Below are 25052 nucleotides of genomic sequence, written 5' to 3'. Positions count from 1 at the left end.
GGGCAGGGATGATGATTATATGTTGGTTTAAAAATAGATTTGGGGTCCAGGACCCTACTACTACCTCACATAGGCTGCAGCTAACTGAGGATAGTGTTGTGATTGCATGTGTGGCAATGGGGACGCTTAAACTGCTGTAAGCAGCTCTCTCCCCACCTCTCTTGTTTCTCACCCATGGGTGCTCCTCCTTATTCTTTTCTGTCCCACAGTGTGATTGTGTTAGAGCAGAGCTGTGTGAAACCAAGCAGGGGGAACGGATTGTGTAGGCAAAGCCACTTTCCCACCTCTGAGCTTCTTCGGTCAGGTGGGACAGGGTGGCATGTGGGCACCCAGCTCGGGCAGTTTGTGGCCATGCCAAACACCATCTGTGCTGCTGTGATGGCTTTTCCCAGACCACGGGGATAAGAGAGTTAACGTGATGCTATTCTTTTTCTTAGATAGAGCTGAAATGCTCAGTGCAGAACTGACCACAGACTGAACAGAGCTATTTCTGGTTTAAGCTGAAAGATATTTGAATGGTCTAACACCAGAAAAATCTTACTCTAACCTGAAAAGAAACTGCATTTTCCATCCTGGGCTTGGGGCTGCAGAGATCTCATACAGAGTTCACCTTGGAAAGCTCCAGTTACTGTTGAATTTTCAGCTTCCATTTTCCTGAGGCTGCTACGTTCCATCCCAGGGAAGAGTCCTGCCTATTAGTTCCCTTTCTAGAGATGTTGATAATGCTTCAAGCAAAGTGTATAAACACCATGGTCATGAGATTTCATTCACCTTTGTAAAGTGTCTCTCCTTGCTGGTTCATAACGGGACCAAAATTCTGGATTTTATGGCCCCAGCCCAGTTTAGCAGTCCTGGATGGATTGACAGCTGCCCTCACATGCAGAAGAGCAGTAGAGCAAAGCCCCGAGCTAGATCTGTTCATGTCAATCTGATTTTTAAAAACTTTATTTTTGGGGAAAAGAACCAACAAACTGGGCTTGCCAGGGCTGAGGCTGAAATGCAGCATAAGGTAAATCAGGTTATTTACAGACCACAACCTGGACAACTTGCTGTTATTCCAGCTGTTGGTAACACTTCAAAGAGAGCTCTTACTACTGACTTTGGTTTTAAGGCATTGAGGAGCTGGCTGCTGGAGTATTACAAGTTATTTCTTTGAATGATGTGTGCAGCTTGTTTGCAGACCCCAAAACCTAAGAGAAAGCATAGAAAAGGGCTTATATAGGTCTGAAAAGAACCACAAAAACTGGGGAAGTTTGCATAGTTTCCCACAAATGCCAAAAATGCAGATGGAGTCAAGTAAAAAAGTCTGTGTTGGTGACAGAAGAAAAATTGCTGCCCTGCAGCAAAGTAGGGATAGTTTTGTGTTGGCTGGCAATGTCTTGTAGTCATCCTGGACTGCCGTTCTGGCTTACTCAAGATAATGCTTCTGTGGGATGGTTAGCCAAGTAGATAACTGTTTATTGGGTCCATATTTACTAACATGCTGTATTTGACAAAATTGTGGCTGGCAGTGACTTTAAACTGTGGTTCAGTGGGTTTATCAGCTTGCAGTGAAGTATGAATTTAGATATGTTATCACAAGTCTGCACTATTTCTAATCCAATTAATTACTGGAAAATGTGTTAAAATAATGACTTCTGACAAATTAAGGAGGGAGCATTTATGCCCATCTAGTTATAGGACTGCTTAATTCTAGTAAGGAATTTAATATTTGTTTGGCTCAACAGAAATGTGAAAATGGAAATATTGGTGTTCACAGCTGCCTAGACCCAGGCGCAAGGAGTGCTCCAGCAGGAAGCACTTTTCTTTAAGTCATTTAAGACAACTCTTGCATTTGATCTCAAGAGTCAAAACCTCCTGCTGGCACAGCGTAGTCCAGGGAGACAGTAAAGCTGTTTCCCTGCCACAGCAGAACACAGCAGTGAGCACAGATGACATGGCTAATGGAAACCATCCCACAAGCAGGACTACAACTTGCTCTCTGTTGGCTTTTTTTGTCCCCTGGTCCACAAGGACCAACTCCTGCTTCAAAAAGGGTTGGTGAATTGCGCAAGGAAGTTTCCCTCCTGGGATGGGTGGGATTGTGTCCAGTGCTGGGCAGTGCAGCACAGCCAACCGCTTCTGCCATGGAAGTCTTGTGCCATGAGTTTGCCACAAGAAAGAATGAATATGTTTATCATTAATATTCAAAAATAATATAAACAAAATTACTTGTGATACTTTTTTTCATAGTTCACGCTTTTAGGAGTGGATAAAGTAAAACACTGAGGAAAATTCAAAAAGATTGGGTCAAGTGGATCCCGTTGCTGTATTTGCTCCTATTTGGATGCTGAACTGGTGCGTGTGCAAAGTCACTGTGAAACTCCCTGGATGCCTTTTGGGTAACTGATTTGCATGTAAAGCAAATCTTTCCTAATTACTTTTCCTGAAAACTTGTGTGAAGTTTCTCTGAATTCTCCTGCTTGTGTATTTTTGATAAGTAAGGATGGTGATATAGGTCAAACTAGGGCTTATGTTGTGTTTAGATAGCTCTGATTTTCTCCTGAAGGTTTTCAGAGGAGTCACTGACTGAGGCTGTAGCCAGTCCGGGTGATGATGCAGCAGAAGGGACCAAGTTTGGCTGCCAGCTCCCGGCTCTGTGAGCTTTGCAGCGCTGGCAGGAACAAAAAGCAGTAAAAACTTGCTGGTCACTGAAGTCAGCAGCTCTCACAATGAATGCAAACAGGGAGCAAATCTGCTGAGTAAGAAGATGCCTTCCTACATGGTAACTTTAGAAACTAGAACTCTGAACAGACAAAAAAGAGCTTAGAAATCACTGGCTGGAAGCATGGAGGAAAATCATGGGTAAAGTTGAAAGCTTAGATAGTAGTGGCAGCATTTGATTTGATGATGTCTCCCATACCCATCATCCGTGGGGTGTTGATAGCATGATTCTCAAGCCCTGTGTTTGCAGTTTGAACTGAAGGCAGATGTAAACTTATGGCTGCTTTCTGGTGGGGCCTGCACAGCCCTCGGGAAGTGGTTTTACTGGTGCTGCATGAAGGTGTCAGTGAGAATGACTGACGCAATGGCACTGTTTCTGATCAATTCCCATCCTCACCATCCAAAATTGTGTGGGAAAGCCGCTTTCCCTGGGGGCTGGGGGTGCTCTGCCAAACCTAGACGTTACTGCACCTGCACCGGGCCCTACGGCATCCACTGTGTGGGGCTTGGGCTGAGCCCTGCCAGGGGCTGGACGCCCCGGGTGGGCAGCTCCAGGTTTGGCACAGGTCTTGGGTAAGGCCGGGTCTGGCTAAGCGCACGTTTTGCCGATGCTTGCCATGCCGGTTAGTGGTGTCCCGGGGGCCGCCCGCGCCCTGGGGGAAGGCATGGCCGGCGGATCCTGCCCTGCTCGGAGGGGCGCAGCCCCTGTCCGTGATGTTACAGGGCCGGCAGAGCGTCCAGGCTCGGGGCTGTCCCGGTGCGCGGGCGGGGAAGCTGCCGTCGGGTCCCGGCGCTGTCCGAGGCGCCGCCGCCCGGGAGAGGCCGCGGCTCCGGGGCATCGCCGGCGCTGACCTGGGCGGGGGGTCGAGCCCGGCCCCCCCCCGCCCCCGGCCGGCACAGATGGCGCCGGAGCCGGTCGCCCCTCGTGCGCGGGGCCGGCGGGTCCTGCCGCCTTCCGCCCCCCCCCCCCCCCCCCCCCCCCCCGCCGCCGGGGGTATTGTCCACCGCGGCCCGCCCCGTCCAGCGGCGTCCCTCCCTCCTCCGCCCCCCGCCCGGCCCTGCCCCTCGCCCCTCTCCTCCCCAAAGGCCAATGGAGACGAGATGCGGAGAGTAGGGCCGGGACGGGCGCGCCGGGGCCGCTCCGTCCGTCCCCTGTCTCCTCCCCTCGCCCGCTGACCGGGCTGTGTGGCGGCGGCCGGCGGGGCATGCCAGCCGCCTCGCGCTAAATGGCGCCGCTCCGCCGCCGGGCGCTGCTGCGGGCGCTGCTGCGGGCGCTGCTGTTCCCGCTGCCAGGTGAGTCCGCGCGCCCCGGAGGCCCATTGTCCGCCCGCGCTCCGCCGCACGTGGCTTTATTTATCCGGTCATCGGCGGTACCGGCCGGCGCGGGAGCGGGAACCGGCCGCGGCCGGGCGCTTTGTTCGCGACGGGGCGGGCGGCGCGGAGGGGTCCCGGGCGCTCCGCCCCGCCGGCAGGGGGCGCGCTGCCCCCCTCGCGCCAGAGCGGCCGTTCATCAGCCCCGCGCTCGCGAGCTGAGGGGGGCTGCGAAGGGCCGGGCGGCTGCCCCGGGGCGGGCCCTGAGGGGCGCCCGGCGGTTTGCCGCCCCTTCGCTCGGCGGGGAGGGGGTTTCGCTAACGATTTCTTGTAAAATCAGCCTTTTACGACTCATCCCGCTCCGGCTCCTGCGGCCAGGCTTGTAAAATTAGCGAGCGGCGCGGGCGCCGCGGCTCCCCGGGCGGCGCTGCCCCGGCAGCGGTAACGGTCGCACCTGTGTGGCCGCCGCCCGCCCCGCGGGGGTCCCCTCGGCACCCTGCGCCTCCGGGGCCGAGCCCGGGTTGTGGCCGCGCCGTGTTTAAGGTTCTTCAGCTCCCTGACACAGTCCGCCTGAGAAGCAGGAGGCAAACGGCCGGGCGTTTCCCAGCCCCAGGGCTTTGCTCCCCTTGAAGGGAGGACCGCAGCTTTCCCCGAGTTTGGAGGGCGCGGAGACCTCGGAGCCTGTAACACCGATAGTTTTACCTCGTGCCGTGGGTTTAGCAAAATGACTCGCAAGTGCACGTTTATACTTACGGGCAACATCTTTTTCTTCTCTCTTAGGAGTGTGGTGCTTTAGTGAACTGTTTTTTGTGAAAGAGCCTCAGGACGTTACTGTCTCAAGGAAGGATCCAGTGGTTTTAGACTGCCAGGCTCGTGGTGAAGCTCCTATAACTATCACATGGCTGAAAAACGGAGGCAAAGTATCTGAAAATGAACGGATCTACACTTTATCTAATGGCTCGCTATATATCAGTGAGGTGGAAGGAAAGAAAGGAGAGCTGTCTGATGAAGGATTTTACCAGTGCTTAGCTCTGAACAAATACGGGGCCATACTTAGTCAAAAATGCCACCTCACACTAGCAAGTAAGTTCCAGCTCTTGTTTGTTAACCTGTCCCCGAGTTTGTGACAGCAATTCACTGAGCAGCGCACAACAACCTATCGTTTTGATTGCGTACCTGGAAAGACAAATTACAAAGTCAAAGAGCAAGTAAATTCCACAGAACCTTTGTTTCTTTTTAAATGTTTAAAGATAACGAACAAAACTTGTGCTGGCCCCTTTTTGAGTCCCTGATGGAGCAGGAGTGGCACGGCCACCTGTGAGACCTCTTGGGCAGCGCTGCCTTGTGCGGGTGGCTCATGTGGGTCTCCGGGTTCCAGAGCAGGTAGTGATGCAGAGCTCTGCTGACAACCTGCTACAAAAGTCCTGGGTCTTTTTTCTCAAGTGATGTTCAGGCAGCCTTACAAGGGCTATCTACAAATCTGATAAAATTATTATTCCTTGTTCAATAACTTGATGTTGTGTTGTGCCATCTTGGGGCAGGGCAGAACGATAATAGCGATGGCTGTCTTTGGGAGAGGGAAGAGGGAAAAGGTTTTCTGGGCAACTGTGAGATTATATGACCAAGCCCTTGGTTTTCTGACACCTGTGTTCAGTCAAGCAGATGTGGGTGCTGTCCCTTTTGGAACTGCTTCAGGGTCCTCTGGAACCGACCATAAGGGCCTGTTACGTGGGTCCACTAGGAAGTGAGAGCTGTGTTTCTAGGGTGACTCCCTACTGCTGGATGAATGGTGAAGGAAATAGTTGTGTGTAAGTGCCTTTATGGCTTTAGCAGTCTGTCTGACCCCGAGTGTGCGTTGCCCTCCATTTTCCTAGTGTCTTTAAATGTATAGATGTGTGTTGAGAACTGTGCTAGTAGACTGCTCCTACAACACTTCCGAAAAGTACACGGAGTCATTTCAAAGAAAGTATGACACAGAGAGTGCACAGTTTATGTAGTCTTCTCATGTTCCCTCTATAATAGGACTTAACTGATGAACTTAATCTAATAGGAAAAGGCTTACTTTGACCTCTTCAACCCTGTTCTTAGCAGCAAGTTGCACAAAACTGTGGTGCTGGTACCTCTATGGAAACTTGACGTGACTTGTAATTGCAAGTTTCACTAAATTCAATCTGAAACAAGTTAATACAATTGGTACATTAGCTTATGTAAAAAAATACGTGAATGTTAACATTTGTTAGTTTTTTTCCTATGTGCTTCTGAAGTGATTCTAAAAACTGTCCATAAGATACCCCAGGAAGGTGTCAAATACTTTGTTCAGTGAGCCAGAGCACTGGGCAGTTGAAAATCAGCCTGGAAGCAGGGGCTCCCAAGTAAGTGATAAGTTTTTCACATGCTGTATAAGGCTGATCTGTGAAATCTTGATTTCAAAACCCCGGCTATGTATTACTTTGTACTATGGCATCTTACTCACATACAGGATTAATAGACCAAGCAGGTCTTGGATACTTTTGATAAAATGGTGAAAAGGGAAGTGTTAATACTGTTGACATTTAAATTCACATCATTAGGTTTCAGAGTGTCAGCAATGTTAATAAACAGACTGAAGAAAACCTTTCTTAAGAGGATAGGAATTTTTTGTTGTTGTTAACAAACACAAAGCAAAGCGGTGAATGATGGATTCTGTGTGTAGGACTGTGGAAAATTCAGGGCCATTTTAAATCTGAGACGTTGCAGGATGAGCTCTGTGCTCAGTATCAGAACTTCTGGAATAGTACAGAGCACTACAGAAAGTACTACAGCATAGTAATACACTTGCATCTGGTTTTATTCAGACAGTAGGGAACTTCTATGAATGTTTGTTTCTTGCATGCACATTATTTCACCAAAAAAGATGGTTTAATATTTTTTTTTTTGATAATGAAAGATTTTCACCAAGAAAGAGTTGTGAACCAATAGATTGTATGCTGTGGAGTGAGACTCTTGTTTTGCAGCCTGTTTTTTTTTTCTTTCTTTCTTTCTTATTTTTTTCCTCTTCCCTCCCCTGTAAGACTGTGACAAAAGGTTTCTTTTTCTTCTTTGAATACTTGAAAGGTTTCCTATGGCTGTTGGAGAAAACTGGAAGAGATAGTGGATCCATAATGATCACAGTAGGTGTTGTTGACTTAGTGATTAAGTGGTTAACTAGTGGCCAAACATGAAGTTAGCCTATGTAGCAGTCTCTTCTTATTAGTCATATTCTAATCTGACCAGTTTCAGAATGTCAACTTTACTGTAAAGCTGTGAAATAAGGCAGTAATTTGTATCGTCATATTTTGAAGTCCATAAAACACGTGCAAAATTAGTTTTTTATCTCATTTTTACAGTTCTTCTGCCTGCTGTTGTGAGTTGATTGAACTTTGCAGACGTTTTAAGTGAAATAAATTAAAGTCTTGTGGGGGATTTTGTAGGCTTATAATTTTGTTTAGAAGCAGTTGTCGGTTGTTGCGAAAGCAAATTACCTTGTGGTCAGGGTACAGAAGGAACTATACATATTAAACAGGTGGAGAATAGGCATTAAATGGGCATTCTTTCTTTAGAGGAAAAAAGCAAATGCTCTCTTGAGTTGCTGGTAGCAGCAGGGTGCGAGGATGTTCTTTTACTTTGCCTGGTCAGAGCTTTTGCCAGTAAGCTTATCTTTTGCTTCAGAATTGTAATGTTTAGTGTTGCATTTGGAAATCAAAAACTTTAATCTGTCCGAGAGTTTAAGATTTGAACACACAAGGAGATCAGCTCTTGGTTTCTAAAGTTAGGAACTGGAAGCTGAAGGTTGCACTCTTGGCAAGAATTCCATTATTCATGTGCAAATTAAGAATTCACAGGGTTAAAAGGTTAGAAACTGGCCAGGATGAGGTTTACCCTTGTGATAAAGAGCAGATGACCCTCATTCATTGGCCAAAGCTTTCATGTAGCTCCTCTGCAAAGTTAGTGATTGCCATGAATTGTTCTTGAGGAATGCAGAAATTCAAATGTGAGCAGGCCTTTCCTTAAGTGTCACTATGGAGCCTTATCTCCCGAGCACATCAGAGTAGGTCTGCAGGGACAGGGTTCCTCCCCAGAGGCCCCAAGGCTTTGCTTTCCTGTTGTTCATCCGTGCACAAAAGAATTTGACTGATTTAGGGCTTTTTTTTTGGTGAGATCCCCCTACTTTTTGAGAGGAAACTGTGGGGCTGAGGTGTTGCTTAGGTAAAATAAATATTAGTTTCAGTACATGCTTGTAGTTGCTTCCAAAGCAGGCTAATTGATGTGGGGGGGAGATGAGGAGGTTCCTGTGTGGTTCTTTGTGAAGCAACATGTGGGGGTAAAATGCTAGCAGTAAAGAGAATGTCTTACTCAGAATTGAACTTACTGCTGCCACTGCCACTAAGAGAGGTCTCTCTTAACGGAACATAAAACGAGTGCAGGCTGTGGAGAAAGTCTAAAGCACTTTTGGTACAACTTTGAATCAGCCAAAAATAAGATGAGATTTTTGTCTTCCTGCATTTTAAAATTACGACTGTTTAATCACAGTTAACTAAGATTCTGTCTAAAAATAAAAGTAGACATCCAGTAAGATAGCAGTAAGAAAAAAATGGAGAAGGTGGATCATGTTCTGAAGCTAGTAACATGGGCTTTGGGCAGTGATTGGACAGGACGGTCATTGTTTATTTCCTTTTCACAAGAAGTGAAAATTGAAGTCTTAAGATGGTTGGATGGGATATATACAGCTGGGTAGGAGCATTCCTGGATAACCCTTTCTCCTCTTGTAAATTGGCTGAATTGGTTTTAATGTTTGTGAATTACAGGAAATGTAAGCCCAATTCTTCGTGTACAGGTTTCTACATTTCACAAGAGTGAAAGGTTATGCAAGCAGAATGTTTCTGGGAACGTGCTCCTGGAGGGAAACTGCGTGTGCACGCTGCACTGCGGTTTGAGAGACGCTGGGCCTTTTACGCATAGCAGGCTATGCTTTGTGGAAGGTTTGTAATTTTGCTTACCTGCTGTGGCAGTGATGTGACTTCTGGTCCCACTGTCGTGCCAATAATTGGCAATATTTATGTTTTGATATCCTAATAACATCTTTTGCTTTGCTTTTAGAGATTTGCACTTAAGAGTGCATCCAGCTGAGCCTTATTCTGTACTGTGACAATCACGCTTTCTTAGCAGTTCCAGCTGTTTGTTCCCACTTTTGCATTGTGCCCGCCCTTGTGTGGGCACAGCTGCATGTGTGGCTAAGTGAACAGGGAACTGATCTGGGTTAAAATAATAGAATTAAAACAAAAGATGATGTTTCACCCAAATGAGTTCCCTGATGCAGTTTGTCATGGAGCCACTCACAAGTGATTGCACTGGCGTAACTGAGAGGAACGATGTGGAGGTGGGAAGGCTTAGTGGGGACAGAGGAAGGCTGCTGAAACTTAGACTGTCACAAAAATAAATGTTCATCAAACTATGGCCTTTATGGAACATGTGTGTAGGCAAACATTTTGCCCTTCTGCTATTAATTTTTTTAAAAATTAATATCTTGCTTTAAATCCAGGTATTTAGTGGCTGTGGTCTAACGATATAGTTTTCGTATTGTTTGGAATCTGTCATTTTGTGTGTCTTCCAAATGCATGTAGAGCTCAAAGGTATGTTTAATTGTTATCAATAGTAATGGAGAGAGGGACAAATTCTGAGATAGAAGGGTGGGGGTTAGGGGGCAGAAGTGTTTTTTGACTGTGGTGGAAGTGAAATGGCAAATGGCAGTTGTAGACAATGGTCTTGTATTAAAAGAGAGAGCAAAGTCTTAATGCTGTAGAACTGGTGTGGTTACAGACAGTTTGAGGAAGCTCTTCTTTTAGGCTTTTACAAGTGCTGCCTTATTGCTATTGCTTAGATTAGTTGATTGGAATGTCCCAAGAGGAGAATCCATTTCCAAGCTGAGAGTGCACATGGCTGATCCTTAGTGCATTTCAATTCCAGTATTTAAGGCAGGAGGAGGATGTTTAATGTCTCAGTTGGCAATGTCAGTTGATAACAGTGAAGAAGAGCAGTAAGATTTTTGTTCTTTAACTGAGATACACCGAAGAAATAAGAAAACTGGGAAGTATTTTCCTTCTTAACTCTTTTTCTTGTAGGGTTTTCCTCTAGAACTCCCCAGACATCTTTTGACTGGAGCTTCTATAACACCTTTATGGGAAGAAATTGTCAACATCCTTTTAAGACATAACTGTTACAGGTTTTTTGGGGAGTTTTTTGACACTAGGGCATTCCCTATTCTTTCAGCAATGACTGATCTGTAGCTCTTCCACAGACTAAGGGATGGGCTTTTATATTGTTGCCAGGACAAGAAATGTATAAAACTTTACCTAGTGCACATGAACAGTGTTGGTTTCTACTACCACATTACTAGAGAAGTGAGCTTTTTATGGGTTTCCTCAACACCTCAGTTTCAAATTTGTCAAGCATAATGCCACATTTTATGCCCTTGCTTTTTCTTCCTAGCTAGTAAGGCCAAAGCTGTTACGGTTTTTACTAGTTTTTATCACCGTAACTTTATAATGTATAAAGTTTTTAACAGCTTTTTTTTTTTTTTTTTTTTTAAAAGGCATGCTCAGTCTTATTGGCAGTGTACTCTGTAGCTAATAAAACCTTCACCTACATGAGAAATGTTGAAGGAAAACATGGTACCATGCTAGAGTTGTTCCAAGCTGTGACTAGAGGCACTCAGTTCTTACCTGGTGCAAGTTCTACGTGTGATATATGCCGTAAACTACTGAGATCTCTTTTCTACTTGCAAAGCAATGTATGGCAGGAAAGGATACTGTTCTGTTCTTGCAGTGTGGTGCTCCCCCCCACTGCTCCCTTTCTTCCCCCTCCCTCTCTCTCTGCATTTCTTGGTGTAGAAATTGTTGAAAGGGCATTCAGTAAGGCCCCCTTTTGTCAGCCAGCTCTGATTATCCTAAAGAAAAGGATCTCGCTCTGAGCAGTTGTTTGCCTAGAGACTTGTTGTCACGTCTTCACAATTTAACAGCTGTGGCTATTGATGGTGTGCAGAACAATTTAAGACAATGACAAAAGAGAATCTTGGAGGAAGAATTTAAAAGTTACTAAGCATTTTCCTGCAGAAATATGGTAATTTCCATTGTTGGACAAATTTGTGTCTAGTTTTTGTGTGTTTTCCTCAGGATTCCATATTTTTCCATATCTTATCTCCAAAACTGTGGACGTAATCTTTTGCTGAGTTTTGCATTGGGCTTTTTTCTTTCTGTTTCATCAATAGGCCCAGCTGTTAAATTGGGATTGATTACTTCCAGTCTTTATAACTGGTAATCACCACCTAAGTGAAAAAATAATCAACAATGTCAAGTCTCTACATTTTGTTGAGTAAGTGTGGGTTGTATGGTCAACATTAGTTACTAGGGTCAACCTCTATGTAGGTTTTAAGCAGCAGTGTTTTTAGCAGCATCTACATTTTAAAGTTGATTGTCTCAACAATTGAGTTAGAGGTGAAAAAAAAAATCACTAGATGATCTGTGTTGGGAGTTAGAAATCCATCTGGCAGCCTTTCAAAACCTACATCTATAGTAGAAACATTTTTTTATTTGTATGAATGAAATTGTTACTTTTAATAGCTGGAGGTAAACAGCAGACGTAGGAAGGAGATGGTTGTGAAACCATTGGAGTGTGGAGGTTTGTCTGTGACTTTATGAAATTATTGTAACTTCCTCTTCTGTGTTGTTTTTTCTCTGTGTAAAAGTTTTGGGGGGAAATGGCCTTCCTAATATATTAGAAGACAATGTAAAGTAATAGACAGATTTTCTTTACTGCTTTTACTTTGTTTCATAACTCTCAACTGTAATTCTGGTTAGGTTTTTTTCAATGAAACTGAATTTGATCTCCTTAGGTGAGTGGAAGTTTCACTTCATGAACATGAATGCTCACAAAGACAAAATAAACTAAGTGGCCTCTGGATAATACAGTTACCGTCTCAAGGCCCTGTTCCAAAGTGCTTGTTTCTCAATGGCCTGTCTCTGGGCTTCTGGTAGGAGGTTTCTGACCCATCACTGCATCTGCAGCTTAGGGGAGTAGGATCTAGGTATCATTCCCCCTGGATGCACATAAGTCTGCTGTGTACTCATGAAGTTCACTTAGATCCTTATTATGATAACACAAAAATGGCAGGATGTGCAATCTTTGTATTTTATGGGGTAAAGATTTCAGGGTTACCCAGTGGTTTTGTGCCACCGTCACACTAAACAGCTTTTAAAACTCCTGCTGTGGTCAGGCTATTGCCGGAGTTTGGTAAATGGGAAAATGTATATTTTTCAGTAGTTAAGCTTGAGGAAGTTATGTTTGCTTCTAGCCTGAACACTTCATTGTAGCAATTGTGATAGTATTCAGTGAATACATTCTCATTTACTGATGTCAGATCAGTCGAATGCAATGTGACAAATGAAATACTGAAAATGAACATGTTATAAAAGACATAGGAATGCTGACAACAAGCTTTATACCCAAAGCTGTTACCAGAATTTAATGATGAATTTGAGACAAATGTTGCAATGTACCAAGATACTACTTCGCCATCTCTGGAAGGGTTACTGGGGTCTTAGCTACTGGGGAGGGAGAAAGTCATCAAGGAGTGCAGCTATTTAATCTTCTGTAATCATGGTTCTGGGGTTTATACCTGTATAAACTGATTTCCTCTTCTGACTAAAGTAGTAAGAATACACACTTATTTGAATTACACAATTATTTGCATACACAATTATTTGAAAATTATTTTATGAGGTTGTTTCTGCACATAGGCAAAGTTTTGAGGAAAGGAATGGCTTCTGAAATATGAAATAGCTGGAAATGCACTGATTGCAAAGTTCTGGCAAAATTGAGAACAGACAAGAACTTTTGTTATAAAACTAGAAATCAGGTAGAAAACTCATTAAGTAGATTTTCCTGCAGTTATGGGCGTGGAGGCTTGTGAGGATCACAGAACACATGATGCACTCTGTCCCAGCTCCTAGAAGCCTGTCCATTCTGTGCAAGTTTACAGTTCTGTCCCAAATTGGTAGGCTTTCCTGAATCACAGCTTTAGGTGGGACAAACAGCTCCAGGCTACATTGTCTGGTATATGGATGGCAAAGCAGCAAAACTTCCTTTGTGCTAGTCCTCTAGCCTCAGAACATGCTAAAATTATGATTTTTGAATTTAATAATAGCAACTATCTACCTTGTCTTAGAAGTATATGTAATGGAAATTTGCTCTTTAGCTCTGAGGTGCAGTAGTTCCATTTTGAAATGATTTGCGGACAAGAGACAGTTTTGAAAGAAATAATCACCTGATTGACCAGGGGTAAGGGGTCCGTGAAAGTTATTACAAGCATTAAACATGTCATCTGGTGTTCTTTTAATACATAGCTAGGGGGCAGTTAAACTAAGTCTTTACAGCTTGTGATGTATATCTTGTGTATAGTGATGCATAAATGTTGGAAACTGGAGGGGATTTTGTGAACAGAAGCAACTCTGTATCTTCAGATTTGATTTCTAGAGTCTTCAGATAATAATCCTGTTCATTGATTCTTCTCATTTCAGGAGATCAGAATTTCTTGTGCAAAATCTTCATGCCTTAATGTTATCACTGGCAAATTGGTAGAGCTATAAAAGTGGAAAAAATGTTGGGTTTTTAATTGCTCATTGTGATTTTACCACATGTGTACTAGCTCATCTTTGGACACCCTGAGAGATACACATGACTCACTTTTAAGATCTTGCATTACACCAAAGATCTTTCTGAATCTTCCAGTCAAGAGGGTTTTGAGGTTTTGGGGGTTTTTGTTGGTTTTTTTTGGCTCTCCTTTGAGCCATTTCAGGTTAAAGACAAAACAAGATGAAGTAGGATTAGAAAAATAACTTACTTGTCTACATCTCCTCAACCTTTGCAGCATGAGTTTCTCATGCAAAGTAGCAACGGTCAGCCTTCTCCCACTAAAATCATAAAAGTCATCTATCGGCCTGTTTACAAAGTGCAATTGTCAGGTTTTTTAAGCTGTATTGAGACACTCACTTCCTGTACACCTTAAGTGGAGAGGAAAAAGTATCAAATGGAAAAGCTTTTAATATATTTGTAGATCTGTTCCAATATTCAGATTTTTTTCATCATTTGTGTCCTCTCCCATGTTCCCACTCTTTCTCATGTCAGGTGCAGGCTGATTTTGCTGCATAGTCAGTTGGGTTTTTTTCCTTTTTCTCTTTATAAATTGTCACATACATGCTATATCATTGTTTTAGATTTGCAAAACTGCTTCTGGCGACCCCCGCTTTCTTATTCCTGTCTGATGACTGGAAGGAGGTACTTTCCAGTGGAGCTTATTTTCACAGCTGTGGCAGAGGAGGGAAGTGTCATAAGATACTTTGAGGTCAGTTTTGACCCCAAATTTAGACGAGGTAAAAATGATTCGACAGAAGTGTAATATCTTGTCTCAAGTGGTTTGGCTGTCAGTTCAAAATCAGATAATAATTATGATTAAGAAAAAGCTCTTTTGATAGCCCTTACAATGTGCAATAAAAACTCTTCAGCGTTATACAGTATTGTTTTTTGTTTTGCCGTTTGTTACAACTGGAAGTTATCAAATAAGCCATTATATTTTCAAAGAAACTTTAAAATTAAGGTCTTTGTACGTGCAGAAGAGTTTTAAATATTTTTTTTGCTTACTCCTGCTTGTGCAATCTTCAATGTAATAATTGTTTAGGTAACTTATCAGAAAAATAACTAGTGTAAATTGTTAAATTACCATTTCACTGTCCACATCAAGATCTCTAGTAAACCTCTAATAACTAACACATGTCTTAGGCATAGCTGTGCATTATGTATGTTCTTTGTAACGAGAATTCGTTGACTTTATGAAGCCATTCACAGACATTTATCATTTTGTTCATTAAACTTGTCTGTGACATCCGACACATTGATGTAACTGGAAATATTCTCTGGGAGTTCTGGCACGACTCTGTCATTTTGCCTGAGGAGAGAGAAACTTTGTACATAGCCTGTCCCAAATTACAAGGGTGAAACTTCCTTCCCCTTCCCCAAAAGTGTAGGTGAGTATATGACTTTTTTTCACCTTGCTTTTAATGCTTATTTATGCATGCAACCCTGTGCCTCACAGTTTGCAAGCAGATTTATCATTGATCTTCAATAGGGGTTGAAAGTGGATACTGCTTTTGTTAGTTCAGCCAGTCTGTGCCAGGAAGGCAGCTCAATTTTATCACACGACCAAACTATTGTAAAAATGATCATAATACAGATCCACGGTGCTCTGCGCCAGTGGCTCATGGAACAGGTACATGTGAATTTGTATTCAGATGCCTATGCTCTTAAAATTAGTATTTCATTTATTTAAGAAGTAGAGATATAATTGGGTATGGGAATTTTTTTGTTTTGTTTTTGTTTCCCATTAGTAGAATTTGTTGTTTATTCCAGTTAGTAAATTTTCTTTTCTTTTTTCTCACCCCACCCCTGTGAACTTTAGAAAACATAAATACTGTTAGAAATAGTGTTTGGAATTCTTGGATGTACTAAACGCTAGAAGAGGTAAGCATTGATACAGTATACAAGAATTAACTATGGAATTCTTGATAGCATTGATGGGATTTTTGTGACATTCCCATCACATGGCGTTTAGTACTTGTTTTTAATGGTCATCGTCATTGCCTGATGTTGCTTATTGCTGATTCTCATAAAATAGATGGTAGATGACCAAATGCTTTGTTGAAAGCCTTTATAATGTATGTTGTAGAGCAATGCTTCATTTGGTCTTTTAAAATTGCTGTGTTAGGAATGATGAACAATATCTCATTCGTTCTGCTCTTGAGCACCCAGTGTGGAAAAAAATATGCACTTTTAACACCTGTGCGTGTTTGATTCCTGTGGATAGCTATCTAATAATGGTAGAGGTTGTTAATCGGATATCTGCCTACCTGCTAGTGCTACCTGAATCCAACTGTATCAGGGATCTTCCAAACAGGAATGAATGTACTAACAAATTGTGGCCTAACTGACTAAAATATTTATTAATGGGTCAAAGATAATGTTCAGATTGTTAGACCTTCCAAAAATTGAATATCCAAAAATCCATTACATAAAATTTTTGTCTTTTGAGAGAAAGAGTAGAGCAGTTGCGTCTTTAAAATATATTGTGTCTCACTACATAATAGTTCACTGGATTAAATGAATTTATTGATTTCTGCTTCTTTACTGACACACATTTATGAGCAGTTTCTTTGGCACCATGGCCACATGTCAAAGGTCATAACTTTCCTTCACTGTGGAAGAATAAAAGCTTTCAGATGGTGAATCCCTGAAATCCACACAGTGCTTTATTCCCCCCTTTCCCCCCCAACATAATTATTGTTTCTGCATTACTTTATTTGAGATAAATAAGCAATAATAATAAAAAATAGGCACTAAAAAAACCTATGCTATCTGTCGTAAAATAACTGCAAGAAACTATTTCTCTGCACAAAAGGTGACATATCTAATCTGCTAATAGGTATCGTTATGAGATACATGGTAGTATATTAGCCTCTTTTATGGTCAGAGATTTTATTGAAAATGGTCAATTTTGAGAATATAATAAACATTTCTCAAGAAGGATTTTATTACACTTCAGTTTAGAAACAGTATTTCTTTCCTTTTAGAGCCATGTCAAAGGCACGTTACACTTTGTGCACCAGAGGTGATACTAGAAGTAGATCCTACTGAGAGAATGAAGCACATTCAAAGTCTGTGCTTTGTGTTTAGATGAATGTTTATGTTGACATGTTGACGTTTTCTTTAATGCCCTTCATTAATAGTAGCCTGTGGGATATTTGATGTGTACTAGATATGAAAGTCCACTGACAACATGAACATGAAGCTACTAAAGAAGAAACTGCAATGGGATATAAAGAAGTTTAATCAATCCACTACTTAGCAAAAAGAGAACAATAAATCATGTTTTAAAAAGTGGCTGACGCTGGTTCTGAAATTTTGGAAATGTAGACTAGGATGCAGTTATTGCCATATCCCTTGTGCAGTCTGTGGTGCTCATCTGACTGATAGCCTGGCAGAAAAAATACTCTTTTTTTAAAACTAGATAGTTACCTAACTAATGTGATTAGCTGTGATGATTTGAACTGGCTTTCTGTGTTACCTGACAAGTGCTAGAGCTGGCTAGAGGTAAGCAAGCAAGAGCAGTGGGGGTTTGGGACTCTCTGGGAAGAGTTTGTCTTCACTTTTTAGCAGCTACTAACTGGTAGATTAGCTGAAGGTAACTTCACTCAGGTGTTACTTTGATTTAAAATCATCAAAATGTTTGCACTAGGTAAGGTGGATAGGTTTGAATGGTTCTCCGGGGGCCTGGCTATAGTCCTCCTAGCAGGATTGTTTCTGGAGGAATAGCAGAGCCTAGAGTTGTATCAATGGGAAAAAGAACCAACGTGATTTTCTAAGAAGACATAGAAAGTCTTCCTGTCACTCACCCCAAGAAGGAGAATTGGCTGCCAAACTTTATTTTTGCATAGTAGAGATAAAGCCTGTTGATGCTTTTAATCACGACTCTCGCAAAAAATACCACTGGTAGACTTTTCTTCTGCTCTATTGTTTTGTGGAAATTATGATCTTGTTCTAAGGTGGCTGGTGGGACTCTGCTGTTAAATTTACCAAATATTTATATTGCAGCACTGTAATTGCTAAGTTTCTGAGACGATAACCTTTTAGATAGAAATTTGCCATATCAGCATCCAACTCTTTGCTTTTAACTTTTTTTTAATGCAGTATACTTCTGCAGGACTGTTTATCCTGTTACCTTGAACAAATCTAAGATGAAACTGCTTTTTCTGTATTTTTGTTTTTTATTAGGATAGCATGGGAATGTCTGGTTAGGGAACAGAGGCATGGGATTTGTTGGAGAAGTGGTCTTTGTGTCTGGAAGTAGTTTTAGCTGTTGCTATGAATATATTTGCAAATTTGGTCTCTAAGTTCTGAGGAAAAATCTCAAACTTTTTTTTTTTTTTGTGCATGTTCAGCACAGACTTACTCAGCTTGACTAGCTAGAGATGCAGAAGATGCTGTTTGTGATGACCATATTGCTTGTGAACACTGAGCTGGACTTTCCCTCTAAGCAGTCCTAGGCAGCTGTGGACTTGCCTTTTTTTCCTGTTCTGAATTAATGAGCAGCTAAAGTGTGATCTAACACTGCCTGGAGAAACCAGCTGGCATTGAAAGCTGAATTAAGTGAAAACAGTGGTTTAATTACCTGGAGGGGAAGTGGGTGAGGTGGAGGTGTGAGTGGTCTCATGCGTCTAGAGGTCAGAAAGGGTAAGAGAAATGCATCGGTGGGAAGCGACTAGTACTAAGGAAAAGCTTGTGGAGTGAGGCCTCGGGTTGGCCTGGTTTGGAGATTGCCATGGGTACAAGTTGGGACTGGGAGAGGACTCAGGGGCTGGCGAAGACTGACTCAAGAGAGTGTGCCCATTGAAGGAGCTGATCTTTCAGGACATGGAATGTGGACCCAGGAGTCCTGAACTTCCCTTGGGAACTTCAGAAAGACAATAATCTCTCATTTGGGAGCTTTGGAGGATTTAAAGTGCTTCACTGCTTCAGCCAGAAGCTTCAACAATATGTAACATAAGTCATCTTGTCCCTACTTTTCATGGGAAATATGTGATTACATGTTTCTTGTGGTCTCGGTGTTTGATACGAGGTTCTGAGGTTTGATCAGTCGGAGCTGCAGCAAGTTGGGGGAGCTGTGGTCACAACACATGGAGTGCTGTAAAGGATCAGTGTCTTACCTTGGACACCTAAATTTAGTGAATATTTGGGGCCACTATCCAACTGTTTGTCCATACCCAACAGTGAAATTAAAATAATAATAGAAAGGCACCTTGAGATGTTGTAAGAGTAGATGCATTAACATTTGTGAAGAACTGTAGTGCAGAGCCCTGTAGAAAAGACCATAGGGAAGTTAATAACTGTGTCTTCAGGGCAGTGCTTAATAGAGTGTAATAAATAAGGAATGAGGCCACACACTGAACAGAGAAGAGAAAACAAAATATTGAATAGATGCTCATTATGTGAGCGCCATTCATTTGGTGCTGTGAATAGTGGGGGAAGTGTGATTGTGCAGTTGGATTGTTTCCGAAAGCATGTATATAAACAGGGCAAATCAGTTACATAAGCAGCTTCATTTCTTCAGTTTCCTAACTTTTGAGCATTTGGGTTTGGAAATTTTCATATTGTGTGTGTGGATGTACAATGCTGTGTTAATGGGAAAGTTTAAGGGTTAGCTTCATTTATCTCATGATGTATGTAATGCAGCAAAAACCAAAAATGCTTGAAGGTATTAGAGTTTTATATAGGCAAGGTGTCAGGGAAAAAGGACTTGTAACAGAGGGGCACTGTGACAACTTCTGAGGCAAGTTAAATAAGTTTATCAGAACTTTTTGATTCAACCAAAACATGGGCTGGTGTCTAAGCATGTCTTTAACAATAGCTTTAACTTAATAATCCTCAGATAATTTTTTTTAATATATAAAGGTTTACTGATCAGTGAAGATACTGTAGAGGTCTGCAGCAACATTTATAAACCTGTTGGTAGTATTATTTATCGGAGCATAATCTGATTTAGGAAACCATTTTAACACAGTATTAACAAAACCCACGTGTAATTTATACTTTTGACTACAGTTTAAGCTTTTGTGTGGACAGGGCTTAGGTGAGTGCTTACCTGTATGCTCTCTGGTGTTTGTCAGTGCAACCTTTACTCTCTTTGTGACCTGACTGAGAGGAAATTTGTTTACGGCTGGTGTATGGGAGAAGAGCTTTTTTGTGGCACATGGTATCAGGTAAGTACCAAGGAGGACTGTGGGCTCCAGTGCTATGGAAGAGTTAGCACCTGTGGGTTTCACTTCTTCCTTCATCTGGTCTGTCTCTTCTCTCAAGCACGTAGCCACTAGTGTCTCTTCTACTCCAGCATGTAGCCCAGAGTACCACCTACTTGTTAGGCTACAGGTCTTACCATGAGCCATAGGGCAGCTTTCTGGAAATACAGCCCAGGAGTCATGACTAGAGAAAAGCCCTGATACTCTTTTTTTTTGTTCTTTTTTCTTGACGCATTTATGTAAAGAACCTCAAAGGCAGCGAAGTATTCAACACTTCGTGCCTTCAGTGCAAGGTATGCACCTGCATCCTGTTGGGGATTTGGCCCTTTGCATGCTGGGACCTTCTTTCTCTGAGGATGTTTTTCACAGGCATGTTCAGAAGATGGAATTGTGAGGAAATGTAAAATGTTACTTGTACTTATTTTAATTGTTCCTTTCCTCACTATTTAGTTGCTGCCATGTTTGCCATTGTTTTGTGTTTATCTAAATAATGGTTGCCTGGCCTTTCACGAACTTGTGAAGAGGAAAGATGGTGACCACCTGAAACAATAATATCTGCGGCAGAATAGCCTGAGAACTTTAAATAACCAAAGGGGACGGTTTCCAAGGCAGCTAAGTGACCTTTGGATCCCAGAAGCAGGCTATTCATAGAGGCAGAGCCTTTGTCCTGCTTTGACCAGTGGTCAGTGAACTCTGGCAGGCCCCTCGGCTCACCATCTTGGCCCTAGACTAGCAGCTGGTGATTGATTCATTTAACTGTCCAGATTCACATTCTTCTGTCAAGGACTTGTCAAGGAAGAAAAAGGTTCTATGGAGGGCTATTCATTTTACTAAAAGGAAGGGGATGCATTATATGATTGAGTGGATTACTTTTGGGTCAGAAGAGTTCCTGCATTGCTCCGTTTTAATTTGGCCTTCAATCAAAGAAAGATTTAGTTTATGAGCGCAGTGTGGTGCTCATGAAGAGGGACAGATCATTTCAATTCCATCAGTGCAATAGAGCTGTTTTGTTTTGTTGTTTTTTTGTTGTTCCCCCCCGTTCTATGATTCATCCACCTCACCATTTTTTTGCCAACAAATCCGTGGATTTTTGTGGTTAGTTGATATGATGGAGGGTTAAGAATATTACTCTCTATTAATCTCACTCTTAATGTGTATGGTATATGAACATTAATGCTCCTACTACCTCTCATATATGGTGTTAAGCAATTTTACCTAGAGTAAGTAAAATATTAGTATGTTACCTCTGGTTTAGAAGTGGAGAAAACTGAGAAGAGAATAAATTCTACAGGAACAAAGTAATAAATTACTTTCCTACAGACAACACAGGCAGCTGTAAAGCTGAGGGTAGAACCTGGTATTTTCTATCCAGTCCCTGTTTTCACCCTATGAACAGAAGTTTGTTGTATAAACCCAGCATTTTCCAAATGCTCAAGTGCTATCTGTCCATTTGTCTGCTAGTTTAGAATCCCTTTTTTTAAAACAAGAGGAAGGTGTTTCCATACTTTACGAAACTTGAATCATGTTTTCAATGTTATTAATTAATGTGTCCAAAAACCAACTTTGAGTTGCACTAGAGAGGTGTGTTCCCTTTTCATCGTGTTGCCAGGCTCTTCTGTCTATCTTTCCTTCAAGCTGGGCTGTGTTCCCTTAGCATTAGGGTTTTTTTGCTGACCTTCTTCATGAAGTACTGAGGAAAGAACATTGTTGCTTGCCTCCTTCCACTGGAAATAACAGGCATTGAAGAGCAGATCCTGCCAGTTAACCTTCTGCCTCGGTTTGAATGAACATGGTGAGCTGCAGCAGATGAAATATGACCCTCCAGTTTCTTTACCCCACTCTCATAAGCTATGTATTGTTTTGATTTGGCTTATTGAACGCATTATGAGGGATTTCTGATTGGCTTCAGGCCAAGGTGTTACACTTTTGCTGATGGAAGTATAAGTGCATAATTTAGAAGAAAATACAGTGAGGCTTGGTCTGTTGTATTCTTTTCTCTCCCTCTTTTTGAGGGGAAAGGGAGCATTTTGTATTCGTTGAGATAAATGAGTGGCTTAACTGTCTTTAAGAGCACAGGAGAGGAAGGAAGTCTGAGATAATCTAACCTTGCTTAACTCTTCTGTTATACACCTCTGTGTATGTGTCAAATCTGGGATAAGTACAACACCTGTTGAATTAGGCCTCCTTCTTTCATGGAAGCCTGGTGGTATTCCTTTCATGTCTGCAGTTGCACTTCCTGGGGATGAGTCCCCTTTCTCAGAGTTTGCTCGTTCCAAGCTGGAGCCTGAAGTCTGAGTCGGGAGTACCAGCTTCTGTGTGCTCCAGATAATACTTCTGTGGGCGCCTTCCTGGTGGCTTTGATTTGTGGCCTTGAGCTGGAGATAAAAAAAAGAGCTTTTGAAAATCATGGAAAAGGAATATGGATTGTCATTGTGTATTAGAGAATATAAGAGGTTATTACCTACTTAGAAGAACATGGTTATTTGCTTGCACTATGACTAGGCAAACTGGAAATTAACTATTGCCTCGCACCTAAGCAGTCAACAGCCATAGCAAGGAGACTTCCTCTGAAGACAAAATTTTTTGGTTTCTTCTGTTTGCCTTTGATATGAGAGCTTTTGTGGTGCATTCAGAACAAATTTGCAGGGTATTTTCGAGACACATAAGGGAGTGAGAGAAATATACTTGGGGAAAAAATACAGGGATTTCTAGGATGTTGAAGGCAATGTGATTTTTATCTGGAAGCCATACTTCCGATTTCTTTTATGTGAAAATTGCAAGAGTTGTTAACTCTTCCCCCTTCCCTACCTCCAGAAATTTTCAGATAAACATCTAGTTAGAGGATTTAAGTAACTTCAATAAATAAGCAGTACTGACAGTGCCTTTTGTTACTTGTTTTTTTGTGTGAAGTTTGTTTCTGGTTTTCTCCCTGCTGCTCTCAAACTTTAAGACATTCAGAATTTTACTGTTAGTCCCCTCTGTAGAAAGACTGTTACTGCGGAGAGATCTCTGGGGTGTGTAATGCAGTAGCGGGGGGTATTTGGTGACAGGGAAATGAGCTGCAGGCGTTTGGCCCTTGAGAGTGGAGGCATCTCTTCTTTCCTTTCCCCCGGGAATGCCGAAATGTTGACATTTGGAGAGGGGGCTGAAGGGCTTGAATTCCCAGCGCCTCTCCTCAGCGTTTTGCAGTGAAATTGTGTCTTTCATCCTAGGATGCTGATTCTGAAACACTGTAAGCGAAAAATGGAGAGTGCTCGTATCTCTCAGGGGTAGCACTTCTGACAGTCTGAAGACTTACAGCACCGCCATATCAGCTTACGCTCATTCGTATGTGGATGGTGTCAGTTTGCCACTGTATGAAATGAAACCTCTTCCTCTGCCTCCCCCCAGATGTGAGGGAAGGCGGAGGTGCAGTGGTGGGCGGTGCAGTGGAGGAATGTGTGGGGCCCTGCTCCTGTCCTGGGATGTGCTCTGCAGTGCTCGCTCTGATTGATGAGCTGGGCAGGGTGAGGTGAAGAGCGGGTATTGCATTCTGCTCAGGGTCTTGTTTTATTTTAGCCAGGAATAGCATTTATTTATTTTTAAAGGTACATGACTGCTAAATAGAGGTCTTACCCTTCTGCTGGCATCTGCAGTGAAATTCATTGATCAGAATGGGGCAGCTTTAGCGCTTACAGTGCTGGAGGCTCTTGTTGCACAGTGCTGAAATTGTCTCTTCTGTGTTGCACTGAGTGATTATTATTACGTTTTCATTGTTCTTTGTGGGATTGTTCTGTGAGGAACCATAGAATTATAGTAGTCGCTCTTTAATTTTCTATTTCTGTTTTCCTTTGTGGGGTGGTTGGGGTTTTTTTGATGACAAATCAGGATAATTGTGAAAGGATACGTCTTTTGTTGCATGATCCTGCTCGTGTTCTGATCCTTCTCTTGATGTCATAAAGTACAAAACTGTGCTGGATGTTCCCCATGCAACAGTTGGGCTATTAAGCAGAACTAATTCTTCACAGAATGGCAACAACTCCAAAGAAAGGCATCTGTAGGATTAAGCATAGATACTAGAAGGCAATCACTTGGCAAACTGCTGAAGGAAAGCAGTCTTTGCAAGGCAGAAAGTGGTGTGTTCTTTCTCCTGAATGCATGCAGCCACACAAGTAGAAGCTTTGAAGCTGGTTAATGTGGCTTACTGTTGCCTTTTCTGTACGATTTCCTACATTTCTTGTCTGCAGAAGAGCAGAGGGGAATTCCTTGATAAGTGCATTAGCATTTATTGTGCACTTCTGTGGCCACACACTGTTGCCTGGATGATAGATAGAGTGAGAAGGGAAAACCCCAGCTGGGATGCCTGAAGTGAAAAGATCAAATCTTTCATGCTTGTTTACATGATTCAGTAGGTTATGCCAGTTACAGCATCAATAAACTATTGAATATATAGAACCACATATTTCTAAGCCTCAATCTTTTATTTCCTTTAGAACAGTGCTAGTGATACCTCCTGAGGTGCTGTATATGCCTGGTTTCATTGGGAAGGGTGCTAGTGGTATATTTTTTGCCACTTAAGTGATGGAGGTGTTGTAAGGCAGTATGTATGGTTATGTGAATAGCTTACACATAGCTGCAAGAGGTGGAAAGTGCTGTTGTTGCAATATCATTAGCTGCTTTACCAAGGTAAAACAGAAACACTTGGGTGTATTATTCTGGACTTTCTTCCTTCACAGACTGGGAATTTTGATGCATGCCCCTGCATTACAATTCTCCTGGATTGTCATCTCAGTGTGGCTCTAAGAGCACCTGATGGGCCAGAGAACGAACAGTAAAATCAGGCACTCGTGTTGGTAGTATGTCAGTTAGGATCCTCCTGTTTACCTTCTCCAGCACATTGGTGCTGCCTAGGATCCCATTTATCGTCACATTTATGTTAATATGTCATTAATAACAAGGTGTCTGTCTGTTCCAGTGGTCTGAAGAAGTGAGGAGGAAACAGTACAGCCTAATAGTCACTTTTGTCAAATTGTACTTTTCTGTTCCTGTGTGCATGTTTCTGCATTTAAGAAAACTTTTTGAAGGGTGGCTATCCACTTCTGAGGAGCCAATTTTCTTTAACTGTTCTGATGGTTTTTCTTAACA

The 25052-nt window shown here is 42.4% G+C and overlaps 1 protein-coding gene across 1 annotated transcript in view; it reads left to right on the top strand.

Annotated features, from left to right (window-relative positions):
* Window positions 1-3908: 3908 nt before the first annotated feature.
* PRTG (protogenin) overlaps window positions 3909-25052 on the top strand; it is an 82661-nt gene continuing 61517 nt past the window's right edge. The window contains 2 exon segments of the mRNA XM_074837710.1: window positions 3909-3996; window positions 4795-5097. Of these exon segments, the coding sequence (XP_074693811.1) occupies window positions 3909-3996; window positions 4795-5097 (391 nt within the window).

The sequence above is a fragment of the Strix aluco genome, chromosome 12, assembly GCF_031877795.1.
Source record: "Strix aluco isolate bStrAlu1 chromosome 12, bStrAlu1.hap1, whole genome shotgun sequence".
NCBI lineage: Eukaryota > Metazoa > Chordata > Aves > Strigiformes > Strigidae > Strix > Strix aluco.
Note: the sequence above shows the minus strand (reverse complement) of the source record. Positions and strands in the feature narration are given on the sequence as shown.